Source organism: Martes martes, assembly GCF_963455335.1.
Source record: "Martes martes genome assembly, chromosome: 4".
Lineage (NCBI taxonomy): Eukaryota > Metazoa > Chordata > Mammalia > Carnivora > Mustelidae > Martes > Martes martes.
In genome coordinates, this window is record NC_137891.1 from 90,152,116 (window position 1) to 90,173,190 (window position 21,075).

General features: G+C 37.6%; 1 protein-coding gene across 1 annotated transcript in view; it reads left to right on the forward strand.

The window, feature by feature from the left end:
- NOTCH2 (notch receptor 2) overlaps positions 1–21,075 on the forward strand; it is a 174,234-nt gene that overhangs the window by 122,109 nt on the left and 31,050 nt on the right. Inside the window, exons 12-17 of the mRNA XM_080800930.1 lie at positions 2,811–2,921; positions 8,877–9,069; positions 10,665–10,810; positions 12,953–13,066; positions 15,462–15,581; positions 16,033–16,185. Of these exons, the coding sequence (XP_080657056.1) occupies positions 2,811–2,921; positions 8,877–9,069; positions 10,665–10,810; positions 12,953–13,066; positions 15,462–15,581; positions 16,033–16,185 (837 nt within the window). The remainder of the gene's footprint in view (positions 1–2,810; positions 2,922–8,876; positions 9,070–10,664; positions 10,811–12,952; positions 13,067–15,461; positions 15,582–16,032; positions 16,186–21,075) is intronic.

Sequence of the window (21,075 nt, forward strand, 5' to 3'; positions counted from 1 at the left end):
TTTATTGAGAACTCATTCTTGATTTAAGGAAAATGGCCTATGTAGGGGGCAAAGGTGGGGGAGGTGGTTAACTGCCCTCATTTTATTTTGTTATTTCCAAATCCATTTCTTCAAACTTGTCAAAGGCCCTGGTCTCCATCCAGGACCTCGTACATGCCAAGTTTGAAAACAAAGTCCTTTTTGAGTTGCTCAAGCATACGAAAAACATCCCATGCCTTCACAGTTGAAAATGCCTTCCCCCTCCCCACGTTTAGATAACTCACTAAAAGAGCTGAATGGATCTTTGTGAAACCTTCCAAAAGCAATTTGCTTCCGGGCTGGTCCCCAGACATGAGAAATTGCAGTACGAAAAGAAATTTGAGAGATTTACAAGCAATTGAAAGGATGCCTTTAGAATGGTGGGGCTGTTGTAAACGGCTTTGCTATCATCCCCATTATAACAAATATACTGGAAACCTGGGTGAGTGGTGGGTTGGCAAGCACTTTGTTTTCTCTGGGATTATTATATCATTATGCCAGGATGTATCAGGTGTATTCCCTGGGGAGGACAGAGAAGACAAGGTGTAAGTAGCTGTCACTGAGAAATGCAATAAGTAAATATGAGTGGTGTGCAGGCAATGTAGAATAAAGGCCTGGAATCTCTCAGAAAACTGCCAGATCTCTTCCTGTGGCTGTTGGGAGAATTAAAGCAAAGAGATGCAGGCATCATGAAAAAATCTTGATCTGTAATAGGTGGAGAGAGCCCTGAAATGTACTAAGGTCCTGGATGAACATGTTTATTTAATTAGTCATTATGAATAGACTCTTGAGTTCTAGAGGAAGAATCTATGACCCATTCAATACATGGTCCTGAGTTAGTAGGTTGGGGTTTGGATGAGTGTAGACAGAAGGGATACTTTACAATGTGCTGGTTATAATTGTGGTTTCTCACTTACTGGGTACTTAAAGTGAGATATACCACCCAGAATCACTTCTGAAGCTTCTTTCACCCTTGGTCTTATGATGGGAAACTGTTCTCAGTAAGTTTCTTTAGGTTTTAAGTCATAGAAACCAACTTGACTAGTTTAAAGACCCTTTAGTAAACAAGCAAACAATAACTACAAAATAGACAAAGAATTTAGTGAAAGCACATAGAAGTATCTTACAGATTCCAAGTGAGAACTGACTGATTAGGCTTTGCAGAAATTAGGAAGCAGAGCAATTTGTAAACCATGGGTCCCACAGTTCCTATTCCAACGTTTCAATGAGAAAATCTCATTGTCCCATCTTGGGCAGGGTTATCTGTTCCTGTTCGAATAAAGTAGAGCCTCCTGTGGCCTGCTGTGGTCAATTTTGGGTAAGTGGGGGTTATTAGCCGGTGGCTAGACACTTCTCCTGAAAGTATGCACTTGTATACAAGGAATATGGAAACTCTTGCCTGATTTGTGGCCAGTGAGGCAGCCTGACCTCATTAATCACAGAATGACCAGTATGGTGTGGCAAAGAGTGTGGTTCACATCCTGGCTGAGCTGCTGTAATTGTGCAAGTCCATGATAAAACGGGTATGTAACACAACTTCATGTGCCAGTTGAGTGAGAAGACTAAAGAAAAGTTCTGTAAAGTGGGAGGCAAAGTACTTGTGCATAATAATGGCTCAGTAATTCTTTAATATAATTATCATTAATAAACATTAATACAAAGTGTGAGTGAACCAAAATTTTCACATTTTTTTCACGGAAATTTTGTTAGTTTGTATCCTTTATACCAGGCTTTATTTTTAGATTTTTTAAACTTCCAAGGCATTTTTCTATGGATGGAAAATAAAGTATCACTAAATTCATGTTAAGTAAATGCCAAAATATCATGAGTATTTTTATAAAATGATGATAAAAATTATGATTGGTATATCCATACTGTTTAGTTATCCATATCTATAATTAAGCCTTTCTTAATATAGCCAAACTCTACCATTCATCTGGGGAATGAGTCAGAAGGGAGGCAGCACAGCCCCAGATGACAGATACCAGACCCTTTAAGATTTATCCTGAACTTATGTCCATAATAGTGATAGTTGCAAGCTTCTGGCAGTGGATTTAAGTTCCAAAATTCTAATTTTCTTACAGAAGCTTAAATTTTATTTTTGGAACACGGTACTGCCAGTTTTTTCCCTTGAAATGACAGGTTTACCTCTTTCACATAATGTTTGCTAAATACGTAAGTCTGAATAGCCCTGGTTCCTCTGTCAGTTCTTTCAATTAAAATGGGATTCCATGAAGAAAGCGTGTTCAGTTCAGAACTCCAACAATCAAACAACTGCTTTTCCTGGAAGCAACTGTGTATTTGGCATGCCACAGAATTGCTTTACTTCCCATTTCATTACATAGAACAGAAGATGTATATTCAAAGGTCAAGATATAATAAAAATATAAAGTTAATTATTTTAATTTCTTCACCAAAGTCATTCTTAAATGAGACTGTCTTTTGTTGGTTTAAAATGTAAGTGCATAGAGGTAAAGAATATGAACACCACTAACTAGTACAATTTGCCACCACTACCTTGATTCCTGCTAACATGCCAGCAATTCCACCCCCATTGCTTTTGCACCAGGAGTGGAGATGCCAACGCACTGAAACAGGCGGATAGTGGCTTAGTGTGATTCATAAAATAATTTTGACCTCATAATCCCCTGACGGGGTCTGGAAGACTACACTTTGGAGATCTGATGCTTTACCCTATCCAGGGTTGGCTGGATACTCTATATTTCTCAGCCCCTAGTATCATATGCTATTTTTGCAGTAATACTGGTTTCTTTTTGCTTTTGTCTTTGCAGGTGTTAATTGTGAAATCAATTTTGATGACTGTGCAAGTAACCCTTGTGTTCACGGAGTCTGTATGGATGGCATTAATCGTTACAGTTGTGTCTGCTCACCAGGGTTCACAGGTAATAAACACTCTGTCAGGGAGTCCTAGCCCCATCACTTTGGGAAAGGGGCATCTAAAGAAAATTCACTTTTCAAATGTTTCCTATTCCTTTATCTCTTGGAATGTTAGAAGTTTGTTTCTGTACTTCTCTGGCCCAGTTTTCTACTTACAGGCCTTCCCTAAACTGTAACACGTAGCTTTTCATTAGTTAGGATTTTTCGACCATGTGTTATACCTACCTGAAAAGCATTCCTAGTTAGACTATGAGTTTCTGTCACTGTGCTTGAGTTATATAATGTCTAATGCCGCCTTTAATTTGCTACACTTAGTAGCGAATGCCTTCATAAAAGGATAGCCAAGATAAAATTCTATGAAAACACTAAATGGTTTTTTCTGAGTACTTCCTCTTGTGGGGGATTGTTGGATGAGGCCAGAACTTGGAAGGACCAAACTAACTTGGCAGTGCAAGGGAGATCTTTTCTCACTAGGAGGAAGAAAGTACATGGCTAAAATAAAATTGGTTATAATTATTATAAGTAGTTAGAACATTTACACACACATGCTTGTGTGCACACACACAAACATAAATCTGTCTGTTTTGTTGTTAATAAGGTTGCCTTTACCTTTTGCCCTCCTGATCAAAAAGTGCTGGGGGCTGAGAAATCGAAGGCACCTTATTGACTCATCTGTTTGTTGATGGCACCATCAGAGGTGATAATGCCGATTCTATTCTTTCTAGACAGTGCCACATGCAAGCAGGAACTTAGGTAATAATGTTACCATTTAATAAATACCATGTGGTCATTTGCAACCAATGTGAGAAATTTCCCTCAGAGCTTTTTAAACCATGATGTCCAAAGGCATTCAGGGCCAAGTGAAGTTAATGCCTTCCTCTCGCTTGCCAGGAACTTACTTTCCTGTATATTTCACAATCCTTTCTCCTGTTTGGTGTGATTGTGGATGCAAGGGAGTAATGTTCGTGGCCCACACGGGTCACTGAGATCTCTGCTCAGTGGAAGATCACTCAGAAGACAGGCATGATGAAAGCTGTCATATGTAGTGCCCAACACTGCTGTTAGTAGCTGGATCCTAAAACTTGTTACTCCAAGATTAAGTGATAGCCAGTTGTATACACAAAAATTCCTGCTAGATAGGATAATAGGTGCATTTTTGTTAAATAGGTAACAAGGGAATAGCTACCATTTATTAAGAGCTTATTTTGAGCTAGGAGATAAGTGCCTAATCTCATTTAATTATCACAGCCATTATCATTTCTATGGTATTGATGAGAAACCCTGAGCTTAGAGAGTATAAATAACATTACAGGTACACTGTGGCTAGTGTTCCAGTCCAGGTGGTCCTACTCTAGAGCCCATGGCTGTTCTCAGCTTACCAGACAGCCTAAGTGGGTGCCTGTTCTGGCTTCTTTTTAGATGTGTAAGCCTTACACTGGACTTTTTTTTTTTTTTTTTTCTTGAAATGCCAGTAAATCATATTCTCTCTGATTTTAACATTCAGCAAACCAAGGAGGTCAAGGAGGGAGGACATAGGCTAAAAATATTCTAAAATAAACCTAAGGTGTAGCATGAAATTACATAACCAAGAACTGGAATGTTTTGGTTACTGGGTGGTACTCTGTTCTTGGAACAATTTTCTATGTATGTGTTTTTTTTTCGTTTGTTGTTTTTTTAATCAGCTGCTGAAAATACCACAGACAACTCTGGTATTATATATACATGAGCTGTAAATGTGAGGTGTTTTATCCTTTCCTTTATTTTAACACTACTACTTTTCTTTTTCTTCTTTCTTTCTTCCTTTCTTTTTTTACAATTCTCATGACAGCTTTGGCAGATACAAATGAGTTTTTTTTTTTTTTTTTAAAGATTTTATTTATTTATTTGACAGAGAGAGAGCAATCACAAGTAGGCAGAGAGGCAGGCAGGCAGAGAGGAAACAGGCTCCTTGCTGAGCAAGGAGCCAGATGTGGGACTCGATCCCAGGACCCTGAGATCATGACCTGAGCCGAAGGCAGAGGCTTAACCCACTGAGCCACCCAGGCGTCCCAAGTTTTTCTTTTTAAGACTAAATTCTGTATTCTTCTTAGACCTCTTTATACTTACTGATTGGGAAATGTAAAATATCAAATGATACTTCTACAAGCTACTTTTCAGTTTTACAAACTACTTTTTTAGTTTTGCCTTCACATCTATTATTTTGCTGACTTCTTATAACAGTCCATTAAAGCAGGTAAGTTGAATAAGAAACCAAAAGCAATGGCAACAAAAACTAAAATAAACAAGTGGGACTACTTAAGGTGCTTCTGCACAGCAAGGAACAATCAATTGAAAAGGCAGCCTACAGAATGGGAGAAAATATTTGCAAACAATATATCTGAAAAGGGATTAATAATATCTAATATGTATAAAGAGCTCATACAATTCAATAACAAAGAAGTAAATAATCCAATTTAAAAACAGGCAAAGGCAAGAAAAAAAATTTTTGGAACAATGTATGGTGCTGGATGGTAACTAGAGTTATTTTGATGATCATTTTGCAGTATATACAAATATCAGATCATTCTGTTACACACTATAACTGGTATGTTAAATATTAACTATAGCTCAATTAAAAAAAAACAAAACACACATGGGGCGCCTGTGTGGCTCAGTGGGTTGAAGCCTCTGCCTTCTGCTCAGGTCATGAACTCAGGGTCCTGGGATCGAACCCTGCATTGGGCTCCCTGCTCAGTGGGGAGCCTGCTTGCCGCCCTCCACCACCGCCTGCCTCTCTGCCTACTTGTGATCTCTGTCAAGTAAATAAATAAAATCTTTAAAAAAAAAAAAACAAACACATTAGGCAGAAATAGCTAAACACAATTTTAGAAACAATTATTGGAAAATTCCCAATAATTTCTGGATAGAGGATACTAGAAGTCCACTGTAATTTTCAGAGCTACATGATTTAGCCATAGACTGATTCTATTTTTAAACTGTAAATCATTATTTATACTTAGAAACCCAATATCATCTGAAACAGGTGAAGTTTTGAAAACTTCACTATCTACCAAACCCTAGTAGTTTTCAAAAAGCATTTGAAAAGCTAATCATGAGTAACAGAACTACTAAGGTAGCTAATCCTCATTACAATGTCATTATAAAACCGTATAAAATCACCAAAGTACAATAAGAAAACATATATTTGAGTTTTGTAATCTCTGCTCTCTCTAAATGTCTCACAGTATTTTCTAATCAGTAGTAAAGTGTATAATTTATATATACAAATATATAAATTTGTAATTTATAAACATTTAACATGCAGTTGCTTTTTGGTTCTTTCGCCCTTAGTTAACCATTATTAGGTTATCCCAAACAGGCACACTGCTAAGAACAAGCAATCTTGCAATAATAGTGAAATCAATTTGTATTACTCAGCCATGAAAAAGAATAAAATCTTCCTATTTGAGACAACATGGATGGAACTTTAGGGCTTTATGCTAAGTGAGATAAGTCAGGCAGAGAAAGACAAATACTGTACAATATCACTTGTATGCAGAATACAAAAATGCCAAATGCACAAAAATAGAATAGGTTGGTGGCTAGCAGGGGCCAGGCTAATTGGGAAGATGTATTTAAGGGTACAGACTTGAAACTAGTAGATAAGTCTCCAGACCTTATTTATCACAGCACAGTGCTCATAGTCAGCAATACTGTGTAATAAACTTGGGAGTTACTACTAAGAGAGTAAGTCTTAATTGTTCTCACCACAAAAAAAGAAATGATAATTATGTGACATAATAGAGATGTTAGCTAACATTAAAGTGATAATCTATTGCAATGTATAAGTGTATCAAATCAGTATGCTGTATACCTTAAACTTGTGTTATACATCAGTTATATCTCAGAATATTTACAAGACAAAACACAAAAGGTAAAGAAGTTTTACTATTCCTGTTTAACAAGACAGCTGAGAGACAGAGCTTGATGTGTCCATGTGATGTATACAAATATATTTTGTAGGTTTCAAGTCACACAGCTAGGACTGTGAGTTCCTAGAAGGCAGAAACCTCCCTGATCATCTTTTTAGCCAGTGTCTAAAACAGTGCCTAGCATAGAGGAAACAATAGATACTGCTGAGTAAATGACTAGAACTCACATACGGGACTTCTGACATCGAAATCCAGGCTTTCAAGTGGACTATACCATGCTTTTGTTCATTAAACACTATTTTGTTGAGTACCTACAAGGTGAGAAACATTGGTTAAATTCAGCAGTTCCTGAGCCGAGTAAGATGCATTGCCTTGTGCTGGGCATTTCTGATCCTGGGTGGAAACTCCTTAATAGTGAAGCAGCAGTCAGTCCACATGGTAGACTGCACAAGGAGGCATTTAACCCTCTTGGTTAAAGATAACTTGAAAATTGAATCTGGGAAGAGTTTTTAAAACAAATGAAGAAAACCTGGGAGGAGAGACTTCTGAGAAAATGCTTCCTACAAAGGACAGTAAAGGAAGGCTTTTTCCTCATTCTCCATTGGATAGCAAGCCAAGGATAGCTGAGCAGTTGAAGAGTTCTGGCTCCTCTCTTGGTGTCAGTGGCAAACATCTAAAAAAAATTCTGAGGTTGAGGCTAAGAAAATAGTATTTAAAAATAAGTTATTAATAAAACACTTAAGAGGAAAACAGCAACCACTACCAGATTATGGGTCTTTACCACAAGAACCACCAATAATGGTTTAGAGAGCAACAGAGAGTGAAAAAATGTTAATACCCATACTTTAAAGGGGTGTGGATCTATTTCATTTGGAATTTCCTGTTCTAAATGCAGGGTTACTCTTTCTTAAATAAAAAATGCATGTTTTTATCTGAATCAGAAAATTGTATTCTTTGATACTTTTAAGTTCCTTCACAGTAGTTTGTTATTGCCACTCATTTACAGAATTATGGGTTATTTAAAAATTTTATATCATTTTGGAATGTATACTTAAATCTCAGTTATTCAAAATTTAACAAAGCAAAACTTTTATATAAGTGGCACACTTTAATCAACTTAAAGCAACAAATGTCAAGGTTAGAGCTGACATCTTTTTGAAGTGCAGCCTATGGAGGTTTTAGAGGAAGAATATATTTACTTAATTTCATATATTCTGAGTATTTACATTACTATGTGATGATTAATAATTGTTTATATCAGAGGTTTTCAAAATGTAATATTTGAACCATCTGCATTATTTAAAATATGGTTTTCTGGACTCCACTCCAGATTGTAATCAGTCTATGGTGATAGGACCTAAGAATCTCCTTTTAAAACAAGTATTTTAAGAGACTCTTTTTGCACATTAAAGTTTGAGTACTACTGGTCTAGATTAAGAGACTCTCGATTATTTTCTCAATTATCAGAAGACAATATAATTATGTTTAGAATACCCTTCTTAGGTAGAAAATGGGTTAATACAACTCTAAGAATGAAAGCAAAATGGCTTTCTTTGTAATCAGTATAATCATTAAATTCATAGTTTATTCACTAAGTATTCTGGGCAATTGAGATATACCATAGGTAGAGATGTAAGAGGTGACTAACTGAAAAAATTATTTTGTGGTGAACCAGCCGAAAGCAGTGATAAAAGCTTCTTCGAGAGTACTCAGAACAGCAGCAAGAGGAACAGCCAACTTTGGTAACATTTGATGTTCTCTTTTTGAAGTTCCCCTGTTTCTAAGATGAGATAGAGAAGAAATGTATATCAGAACACTGCAATGCTGTTCCAGCTGTTTGTTAACTTGGCTGTATTATCAGAAGACTGACTATGCTTTTTGCTCTTGCATGGTGCGAAGTGGTCTTAGGTGTCTTATTTAAATCTTGCATTTGGTGCCCAAAGCATCTTACAGCCTGTACAGATGGAAGGTGTCAACACAGTATCTCTCCTTGTTCTGTGTCTCTTCCCTAAGGATTTGGATTTGACAAAAACTTTCCCTTCTCTACAGGGCAGAGGTGCAACATTGACATTGATGAGTGTGCCTCCAATCCCTGTCGCAAGGGTGCGACGTGCATCAATGATGTGAATGGTTTCCGCTGTCTGTGCCCCGAGGGTCCCCATCACCCCAGCTGCTACTCACAGGTGAACGAGTGCCTGAGCAGTCCCTGCATCCACGGAAACTGTACCGGGGGCCTCAGTGGGTGAGTAGCTGCCATGTATGATTAGTTCCTTCTTGACTTGTAGCAAGCCAGTTGGGTTTCAACACAGGCCTTTCTCTGTGGAAGTCATTCAGGGGCTTGAGCTGAGACTGGGTTGTAGATTTTGGTAGGCTCCTTCACTCTTCCAAACCACCACTTCTGCTCTACCTTCCATGACTGAATAGGTAGAAAATAGGGAGGTAGTCAGCTCACGGGAGAAGTCCAGCATTATCTTGTGAGTCTTTGGCGATTGTGCTTTTAGAAGTCACTGCAAGATTGAGTTCTAAGGGAGGTTCTACTTGATCTTTCCTGCTGCTTAAAAAAAGCTCAGTTCTTAAAAAAACAAAAAACAAAACAAAAAAACCCACCTCAGTTCTATTCTGTTATGGTACCAGTATGCCACTGAAGTGGAGTTGGTCTCAGTTAACTTTATTAGACATGGCCCTGATAAAACATTCATGGTTTGTAAGCCTCCGAGAGTTATGTGATGTGTTGATAGGTACTTTTCTAGAAACTCAGAGTGTGATGTTAGGTCACACGAGATAGTCCTATACTCTTGCTATGCCTGCCAGAAAATAGGGCTCTAGGCATTGCCATTTGCCATACTTAAAACAGGTGAAAGAATGAAGAGTGTGTTTTGGGATGAAGGGAAACCAAGTAATTTTTCCAAATGAATTACCTTGGTATATCTGTTTAAGAATATGGTAACCTGCAAAGCATCCCAACCCATACACCCTTTTCCTGAGGATCTCCACACAAGAGAGCTTTTATTTCCTGATGCTATAATCTAAGTGTTAATGATGTTCAACTTGTGAACAGTATACATGTATTTCAGAGACCTTCATTTTTGTTCCTTTTCCTGCTCAGCTTACCCTGCATGCTTTCTGGGGCAGGGTTTCAGGAGAGAACAAAGCATGTCTCAAAAGTGAGACATCCCAGGAACTCCTCAGAGTGACTTAGAGTCTCTGATACGAACATACTTCTTGGGTGTCTGTTTTGCATCAGAAACAAATGATTCTAAGGTTTGCTTTACTTTAGTTTTATGTATAATAAAAGTTCAGGGCGCCTGGGTGGCTCAGTGGGTTAAAGCCTCTGCCTTCGGCTCGGGTCATGATCCCAGGGTCCTGGGATCGAGCCCCGCATCGGGCTGTCTGCTTGGCAGGGAGCCTGCTTCCTCCTCTCTCTCTCCCTGCCTCTCTGCCTACTTGTGATCTCTGTCTATCAAATAAATAAATAAGATCTTTAAAAAAAAAAAAAAAGTTCAGATTTATCTGCATTAATGTGCCTTTCAAATTGGTCCAATGTGTTTACTGACCGCTGTTTACATATGAAAGCTCACTGTAATTAATTAAGTTCTCTAGCATCTTGGTGAGCTGGGAAGCACTGGAAGAATCTGGTTACTGAATACTCCAGATGGGGCCACACAATTCACATCGTGTCCACAACTATCCAAGTATAGATTCCTAGAAGAGTGAAAATGAGATTAGCTTACCGATGAGCTCCTCTGTCCCTCATTTCTTCACCAAGTCTTATATTTCACCTAAGACTCAAGTTTACATTTCTCCTCCCATAGTAAAGAAAGCTATATTTCCTTTCAGGTACAAGTGCCTCTGTGATGCAGGCTGGGTTGGCATCAACTGCGAAGTGGACAAAAATGAATGTCTTTCTAACCCATGTCAGAATGGAGGAACTTGTGACAATCTGGTGAATGGATACAGGTGTACTTGCAAGAAGGGCTTTAAAGGTGAAAACAAGTACATATTTCTATCTCCCTTTATGCATTTTTCTTATTGCATATTATTGGACTTCCTCCTTTCCCTTTCTTTGTTCCTATTCACTCTTATAACAAACATAATTTGAGAACTTAATATTTATAAGAACTTAATGTTTTTACACTTGGGAAATAAAAACGTAAAGAGATACCAATTCTATTAGGAGAGAGGTGAGCTACAGAACTATTTAAGGTGAGCAGCTAGGATTCCACTTATACAGCTCTGGACAGGTGTTCTAATTGTAAGCTCCCTGGTGCTGGTTTGATTCTATGGTAATTCAAAAGAGATTTGTAGAGAGTAGAATGAGAATATTGTCTTACTATAATTATGAGAATAGTCATGCCGTGGAAGAATCCGTGTGTTCCAGACACCTTCCAACAAATTATCTTACACATTGAGATAACCTAAACATATAGTCTACCTGTGGCCTTCTGGAAAAATGTATTATAGTGGCTGTTGTATAAAATCATTTTTTGAATTGCCATTGTATTTCCACCATCAACTTTCTCTTAGAAACTCATGAGAGTGAAATCTGTGGATGTATCATTTATTTTGCACTCCTCTATCCACTTGGCCTTTAATTTCCCCACTCAAAAATTGTGCCAGGCTACCACGACATATCAGTATGTTTAAGGGTTAGTTTATTTATTTATTTATGTATTTGAAAATTTTCTGAGACTGTATTTTAGTCATTAATTTTCTGACATATTACATTTGCAGAGAAATTTAGAAGTGCTTTTATTTCTTTGTCTCATTGAGACTTGCTGATCAATGAACAAAGTAAAAATCAAAATGTAAAATCCAAAGTTGTGTGACTGGTGAGTAGCAGAGTACAGTTTGAACCCAGACCTGTGTACTGCCAGACCACCATTTTTTTTTATTTACAGTGCTTATAGTTCCTCTATCTTGAGGCTCTTGGGTACTGTCCTAATCCCATTGATACTTCCTCTTTTTCATAGTGGGAATAGATTGCATGTCTTGAATCAGGGGAAAACAGTTTTATGGCTTTAGGAAGTACTGCTACATTAATAGTAAAGACTATGCATATGAAAAAGTGGGCATAAACCAGAGACTTTGATTAATGTCTGAAAAAAAATTAGCCCTTGAGGCACTTGGGTGGCTCAGCCGGTTGAGCACCCGACTCTTGATTTTACCTCAGGTCATGATCTCACAGTCCTGGGGTTGAGCCCTGCATGGGGCTCCACACTCAGCAGGAAGTCTGTTTGAGATTCTTTCCCTCTGCCCTTCCCCCTGCTCATGCTCTCTCCCCATCTCTCTCCCAAATAAATGAATAAATCTTTAAAAAAATATTATCCCTTGATTAATTATACCCCTTTTAGGCCCTGACCAGCTGCTTTGTATAGAGAGAGCTAATTTTTACATACAGCAGCAGAGTTTTAACATAAATGAGCTTCTTGGTCCATTATTGAGGAATTACTTATATTTGAAGGTGCATTCAACCTTCAGACTATTAGAATATACTTTTTCTATTCAACTTTCTGACTGTTTTACTGACTGACTGTATGTCATGGACTTGCCACTGAAATGAATGAACCAGTGTTCCAGTGGCCTAAAGAAATTGAGTTTCTGGGACGCCTGGGTGGCTCAGTTGGTTAAGCCGCTGCCTTCGGCTCGGGTCATGATCCCGGGGTCCTGGGATCGAGTCCCGCATCGGGTTCCTTGCTCGGCAGGGAGCCTGCTTCTCTCGCTGCCTCTGCCTGCCTCTCTGCCTGCTTGTGTGTACTCTCTCTCTCTCTCTCTCTCTGGCAAATAAATAAAATCTTAAAAAAAAAAAAAAAGAAATTGAGTTTCTAAAGCAGTTAATATTTCCCATGAGGGGCACATGGGTGGCTCAGTAAGTTAACTGTCTGCCTTTGGCTCAGGTCACGATCCTGGGGTCTTAGAATCAAGCCCCAAAACCAGCTGCCTGCTCAAGGGAGAGCCTGCTTCTCCCTCTGTCCCTCCCCCCAACTTGTGTGTGCACTCTCTCTCTCAAGTAAATAAATAAAATCTAAAAAATATATTTACCATGAAGAGGTTTGCTTAGTAATTTAGATAATGAGGAGCTAACAAAGTTCTCACTATTTGGGGGTTTTCCCTTTTTCTGTCTACAGGCTATAACTGTCAAGTGAATATTGATGAATGTGCTTCAAATCCATGTCTGAACCAAGGAACCTGCTTTGATGACATAAGTGGCTATACTTGCCACTGTGTGCTGCCATACACAGGTGAGTTCTGCAGGTGAAAGGACCAGAGGGAACGCGTGTTGCCTTGTCGTTCTAAACCCCTGAGTCTCAGAGACAGGGTCTGTGGGGCCGTGGTTCTACTCTGAGGAATCAGTCCCTGGTCAACCATCCTGCCCTCACTGACTAGATCTTGAGCCCTGACAAAACCCTGTGGCCTCCCTAGATGCAACTGGTAAGGGAACTCATTTGCCTTCTTTGTACTTTGGGGTTTAAAATGTTCTTTAAAATTATGTATGGCTGCTGGTTTCATTCATTATCTGAAGGGACCCAGTGTTGTCATGGCCTGTGTTCTTAGTCTTAGTTCAATAATACAACAACCACCACTTACTGATAATTTACTGTATGCCAGACACTTTGTATACTTTGGATTCCTTAATCTAGTACTCACAATAATTCTGCAAAGTAGAAGTTCCTATGACCATTTTATGCTGAGGCAAAGAGAAGTTACCTGCTGAAAGTCACATTGGTAAGTGGTAGATTTGCCCCTCAGTCTGTCTCAATCCAAAGTTCGTGCTCTTAACAGCCCTTCTTCTCCTTACATTCAGTACCACTACGTCTCACTCAGAGAGGTATTGCCGCTTGGATGGCGATTCCACACATAGAAGACATGGGTGTTACTTCATTTCGTATCAAGTATTCTTTGCTTCAGGTGGTATTTTAGGAGTGTGCTTGGACATTTATTTCTTCTTTGTATTTTCCTTCCTCGTTACTGCTGTCTTGTGGTTGTTTTGTGTGGTTGTATTTGTGTGGCTTGTTTACTTCTTCATCATCCATTTTCTTGATCTGTGGAAAACAAAACAGAAATATGGATGATGGCTTTGCATGTTTCTCCAGTATGCAGCATGTAGGCAGGAGCATGGCTGAGTTCTTACTCCCCTGGTGGGCTGTTTGTAGTAGCTGTTACTAGTGACTCTAGCTATTTAGAATGGCAGAGTGGCCAAAACCGTAACTCTGTTACCCGAAAGACTTGATGCTACATTGTTACTTAGCCCCTCTTTGGAAGAAATGTTCATGGAGGCAAACTGCATTTACCATGCTCTTTGATAAAATGGAAGTTATTGGATATCCCTAGCTATCCCTAGACAAAGGATGTCTAAAAAATACATTTCATAATGATAGCACTAATCACATTTGTTGATAGTAAGAAGAGTATCTCCCAGCCAGAAAGACTGAGACCTGATGGCTGCAGGGAGATATAAGCAAGTGTCACATGCTCAGTTATATCATAGGCTTACCTGAGTGTGATATAGGTGTGAAAATATTTATTTTGTCTTTTTGCTATTCAGATACTGTAAGAATATTTGACTCTGTGCTGGCTATTGGTTTTTCTTCACATTAGGATCCCAATAAAGAATTTAGGAAATTTGGGAAATGATGTTAGACTGAAAGCCTATGTAGATTAAAATTTCAGTGCTGAGTGTAGATAAGGGTTCTGTCATTGGGCTTTGCCAGCATGAAGGGAACTAAACAATATTGCCTTCTCTTGCAAGCCACTATGCTGACCAGATACCTTAAAAACTGATTGGATGTGTTGGTAAAAATTAATGGTAATTTTTTTTCTTTCTGAATATGAAATTTTAGAATGGAATTTTAAGTTGAGTTAGTTGTAACTTGACTTAAAAAAAAAAACCTCTTTTCCTTTTAATAAAACCATTCTCCCCCCACCACCTCCCATGCTGGAAGCTTATATCCAGAATGCTAAGGGAAGAAATATTGGTATGCAAATATCAATGTCATGTTGTTGATGTTGGCATAAGGAGACATGTTACCAGGCAGTCAGAATTACCTCGCTCTTTCCTGCTTCCCATGGCCTTCTGATCAACTCTGTTGCCTTCTGGAACAGGCTAGCAGAGGTTGTGAGGAGAGGGAGGCTGCGTTGTTGCTTCTTCCTGGCTCACATGAAAGAGGATCTGTGTAGCTGAGCTTCTGAGTGGCTGATTGTTAGCAATGGAGATGCAGAAACTATTGCATTTGACTGATGCAGGTGTCCCAATCCACGGTAATAACTACCCATGATAGTAAAGACAGGAGGAGCCCAACAGTTGTTGAGTGCTCACTCTATGTGCCAGCCTCTATGCTAATAAAGACTTGGTAAGCATTTTTTTCAGTTAGTCCTCCAAAAGCATCTATAAGTTATGTACCATCCTGGTTCTTATTTTGCTCATGTGGAAGGCTCAGAGCAGATAAATAACTTGCCTGAGGTCACACAGTTAGTAATCAAGCTAGGCTAAGACTCAAAGGACCTAGGGGTCTCAGATTCCAAAGTTCTTAACTGCTTAGACCTTAGACTTGGATTCAGGGAGCATCCTTTGGTATAGAATTTGCAATATTTCAGTTTCCTTGGCTATTTCTCTAAATTCTGTCATTTGCTTTACAGGCAAGAATTGTCAGACGGTGTTGGCTCCCTGTTCCCCAAACCCATGTGAAAATGCTGCTGTTTGCAAAGAGGCACCAAATTTTGAAAGTTACACCTGCCTGTGTGCCCCTGGCTGGCAAGGTAACAATACAGGAGTTAGAGAAGGCAGGAGTTTTAAACAAAGTGGTTAGATCTTCAGATTAACATTGAAGGCCCAGGTCTTCTGAGCCCTGACCATCATCCAGAACCCCTGCCTTTGTCTAGGAGTGCTAACAGACATGACTTAGAAAGCCTTTTTCATTTTCATGTCTTTGGGGCCCCCTGGTGGCTGGAAGACTCCGGCCTGAGTCTGAAACCAAGATGTTCTAAGGCAGTTTTACCACCTGGAAAAAACTTGCCCCAAATAATTTATAACAATTATAGAAATATTTGTGCCCTTATAAAAATAAGGGTACAAACCCTTACACAACTTCCCGAATCAGGAGACCAACCAGAATATCCCTATCTTCCACAGCTGAAGCTCGGATGCCCCATACATTTCAGGGGCCTTGCCTTCCAAAGACAGGACCATTCATTGCACCTGTATTTCTAGGTCAGCGGTGTACAATTGACATTGATGAGTGTGTCTCCAAGCCCTGCATGAACCACGGTCTCTGCCATAACACCCAGGGCAGCTACATGTGCGAGTGTCCTCCAGGCTTCAGTGGTATGGACTGTGAGGAGGACATCGATGACTGTCTTGCCAGTGAGTATGCCAGCTAGCTCATATACCCCTTGAGGCATACAGGGAGCAGAGCAGAGCCCAATTAAGACAGTTGCCTCTCAGTGCTGAGACTGGCCATCCTAACAGTTTATCATGTGTCTTTAATATTAGGATTTTTCAAATCTTGTTTCAAAGCTCATGACTTTAGGAGTTGAGGCAGTAAATCTCTTTAAGCATTCCCTTGCTGATTTTTATATACTGATAAAGTGGGGACAATGCTGTGATAGGTTTTTTTTTTTAGCAGATCTATTGAGGTATAATTAATATAAAGTGTACTACCTATGTTTTAAATGTATAATCAGTGAGTTTTGACATTTGACGACTGAAATCATCTCTAAAGATAATGAACATATCCATCCCCCTAAAAATATTTTCTTTTTTAATTTCTCTTCCTTTCCCCTTCCCTGTCCCAGGCAACCAGGGATCTACCTCTGTCACTACAGATTTACCTGCATTTTTTATAATTTTATGTAAATCGAATCATCTCATGCAAACTTTTTTTAGGAGAGGAAATATGACTTCTGTCATTCAGCGTATTATTTGAGACTCATCTATGTTACATGTATTAATAATTCATTCTATTTTATTGCTAAGTAGTATTCCATTATTTGGATATACTGTATATGTACTATAATTCACATTTAGCTTTTTTAAAGTTTGGGAATATTATATATAAAGCTGCTGTGAGTGAGTCTATGTAGACATGTGATTTTATTTCTCTTGAGTAAATATCTAGAAGTGGAATAGATGAATTATGTGGTAGGTATGTTTCACAAAATAGCCAAAATGTATTCCAAGATAGTTTTACCATTTTCATTCCCAAAAGCACTGTTTGAGAGTTCCAGGTAAACCACATCCTCAAGAACATTTGGATGTGATTGCCCTTAATTTTAGCCTTTCTAGTGGCTGTATATGGTATCTCACAATGGTTTTAACTTGAATTTCCCTACTTATTAATATTATGAATATCTTTTCATGTGCTTATTCGTCAGCCGCCTATATTACTTGCTATACTATCTATTCCAAACTTTTGTTCACTTGAACAATTGGATTGTTTGTCTTATTATTGAGTTGAGTTCTTTATATTCTAGATACAATTTCTTTGTCAGGTATTTGCCTTAAAATTATCTTCTCCCAATTATAACCTCTGTTTTGACTGTCTTTTGAAGGGGAAGAGTTTAATTTTGATGAAATTCAATATAATCATTCAGAGTTCATCTTTCCAGTATGTTGTTTAACAAACCTTTGCCTAACCTAAGATCACTGAGGTCTGTTTTTCAGGATTTTTTTTTTCTTTTACAGATAATCATGTTCTCTCTAAATAAGTATAGCCAAAGACATTTTTATTTCTTTTTCAATCTGTATACATTTTGTTTTTCTTGCATTATTATACTGGCTAGGACTTTTAGTAAATGCAGAATAGAAATGGTAAGAGAAGCAAATCCTTCTTTGTTCTTGATTCTGGGGCAGGGAGAAGCATGTATATAGTCTTTTGCCGCTAAGTATGATGTTACTTGTAGGTTTGGGGGTTTTGGGGGTTGTTTTGTTTTTGTTTTTGGTCTTCTATCAAATTGAGAAATTTGCCATATACTCCTGGTTTGCTGATAGGTTTTTTTTCTTTTTACAGTGAATGAATGTTGATGAATGTTGATTTTTTTCAAATGACTTTTCTTTATCTGTTGAGGGAGTAATATATTTTTTTTTTATGTAGGTGAATTGTGTTCATTGATTTTCAGATGTTAATCTAACCTTAAATTCCTGGGATAAATTCTACTTGGTCTTTATGTATTATCTCTCTCATATTTATTGGATATGATTTCAAAGTTTTGTTACGAATTTTTGTTTCTATGTTCATGAAGGATATTGTTCCCCAACTTTGTTTTTTTTTTGTTTTGTTTTTTTTTAATTAAATTTTTTATTTATTTTCAGCGTAACAGTATTCATGTTTTTTCACCACACCCAGTGCTCCATGCAATCTGTGCCCTCCCTAATACCCACCACCTGGTTCCCCCACCCTCCCACCCCGCCCCTTCAAAACCCTCAGGTTGTTTTTCAGAGTCCATAGTCTCTCATGGTTCACCTCCCCTTCCAATTTCTCTCAACTCCCTTCTCCTCTCCATCTTTGTTTTGCTATGTTTGTATGGTTTTGGTAAGGGGGCAATGCTGGCCTCAGAACCAATTGGGAATTGGTTCCTCTCTATTTACTGAAAGAGTTTGTGTACAGTTGGTATTACATCTACTAAATATCTAGGTCTGGAACTTGCTTTCTTAGGTTTTAACTATAAATTTAATATCTTTAATACATATATTTATTCAGGATACCTATTTTTTTTATTGAGCTTTGGTAATTTGTAACTTTCAGGGAATGAGTTTTACTTTCTCTAAATTGTCAGAATTATTGGCATTCATAATATTCCTATATTGTACTTTTACCGGAAGATCTCTGGTGATTTCCTCTCACTGATTTCAGATACTGGTAATTTACGTCTCTTTTCTTTGTGATTGCTCTTGGTAGAAAGTTATTGATTTTAGTAATCTTTTTAGTGAACCCATTTTTAGTTTCATATTTTTCTCAGTTGGTTTACTGTTTTCTAATTCATTGATTTCTGGCCTTTATTCTTCCTATTTTGGATCTAGCTTGCCCTTCTTTTTCTTGTTTAAGATGAAAGCATAGACCGTTAATTTTATTTCTTCCTTCTTTTCTAACATAATAAACATTTAGTGCCATATTTTTTTTCCCAAAACACTGATTTAACTGTATTTCACAAATTTTGATATATCATTTTTTTTTTCAGAATACTTTCTAATTTCCAGTTTGATTCGTTCTTTGACTCATAAATTATTTGGAAGTGTGTTCTTTAATTCCAAATCATTTCTGTCAAGTTTTTAATCTTAATTCCATTATAATTAAAATACATTGTTCTATTAGTTTTAGTTATACAGTATAGTGATTCAACAATTCTACACATTACTTAGAGCTCATCATAGTAAGTATACTCTTTAATCCCCATCTCCTGTTTCACCCATCTGCCCACTTACCTCCCCTCTGGTAACTCTAAAGTAAAGAGTCTGTTTCTTGCTTTCTTTCTCTCTCTCTCCTTTTCTCTTTCTCTTTTCCCTTTGCTCATTCGTTTGTTTTCTTAAATTACACATATCAGTGAAATCATATCCATATGGTATTTGTCTCCAACTTACTTTGCTTAGAATTACATTCTCTAGCTCCATCTATGTTGTTGCTAATTCCAAGTATCTTTTGTTGCTGATTCCTTCCAGGTAGTTTTGTTATGATATCTAGTTTAATTCCATGTGATCAGAGAATATACTTTGCATTATTTGGATTATTTTAAATGTATTAAATCGTATTTTATGGCCTAGTCTGTGGTCTGTTTTGGTAAGTGTTCTGTGTACACTTGAAATGAATGTCTGTTTTGCTGTTTTTTGGTGTGTTCTATAGCTGTTACTAATTCAAATTGGTTGAAAGTATTTTTAGGTCTTCCCTGATTTTCTTTCTGCTTATTCTATAAATTAGTGATTTTTTTTAAAAGATTTTATTTATTTATTTGACAGATAGAGATCACAAGTAGGCAGAGAGGCAGGCAGAGAGAGAGAGGAGGAAGGAAGCAGGCTCCCTGCTGAGCAGAGAGCCCGACTTGGGGCTCAATCCCAGGACCCTGGGAACATGACCTAAGCCGAAGGCAGAGACTTTAACCAACTGAGCCACCCAGGCACCCCTATAAATTAGTAATATTGACATCTCTCACTATTATTGCGTATTTGTCTATTTCTCCTGGTAATTCTGTCAGTTTTTGCCTAATGTATTTTGAAGCTCTGGTTTTAAGTACATAAATATCTAAGATTGTTACGTTCTCTTGAAGAATTGAGTCCTTTGTTATGAAATAACCTTGTTTAACCCTTGTAATATTCCTTGTTTTGAAGTCTCCTTTGTTTGATATTAATGTAACTACCCTCCCTTTCTTTTGATTATTGTTAGGTATTCTTTCCATCCTTTTCCTTTTGGCCTATCTGTGTCTTTAAAGTATGTTTTTTATAGAGACCATATACTGAGTCTTGCTTTTTCTCTCTGATATGACAGTGTCTAACTTCTAATTGAGGTGTTCATGCCATTTAAACTGAGTTCAATATTTGCCATCTTGCATTTTACTTTATCTTTTTCCTTCTTTTTCCATTTCCCTCTCTTTTTTTGCCTTTGTTTGAAATAATTGAACACTTTTTGGATTACATTTTATTTCCTCACTGGCACATTAACTGTATCTTTTTTTTTTTTTTTTTTTTTTTTTTTTTTTTTTTTTTTTTGGTGGTGTTGGCAGTGGTTTTGGGTTTGCAGTATGCAACTTTAACTGATTACCTTCAACTCTACTACTTTATATTGTACATAAAAACCTTACAACAGTATGCTTATACTTTCACTCCTGCCCTCTGTTCCATTGTTGTCATAAATGTATCATAAGCCCTCAAAATATTATTTTTGCATCAAATGGTCAATTAATTTTTCAAGAGATGTAAAAATAAGTTAACAATCTTTACACGTAACATATTTATAGTTTCTGGTGTTTTCCATTCTTTTGCATAGATCTGCATTTCTGTCAAGTTATCACTTTCCTTCAGCCTGAAGAAATTAATCTAATAATTCTTGTAGTGCTATCTCCTAGTGATTGATTCTTTCTGCCTTTCTGTGTCTGAAAAGGTTTTTATTTTGGCTCAGTTTTCAAAGATATTTTCATAGGGAGTAGAATTCTAAGTTGACTTTTCCCTCCGGCACTGTCAAGTCACCCTTCCATTCTTTTCTACCTTGCATTTTTTCTGAGGAGCAATCTGCAATAATTCTTATCTTTGTTTCTTTATATGTTATTT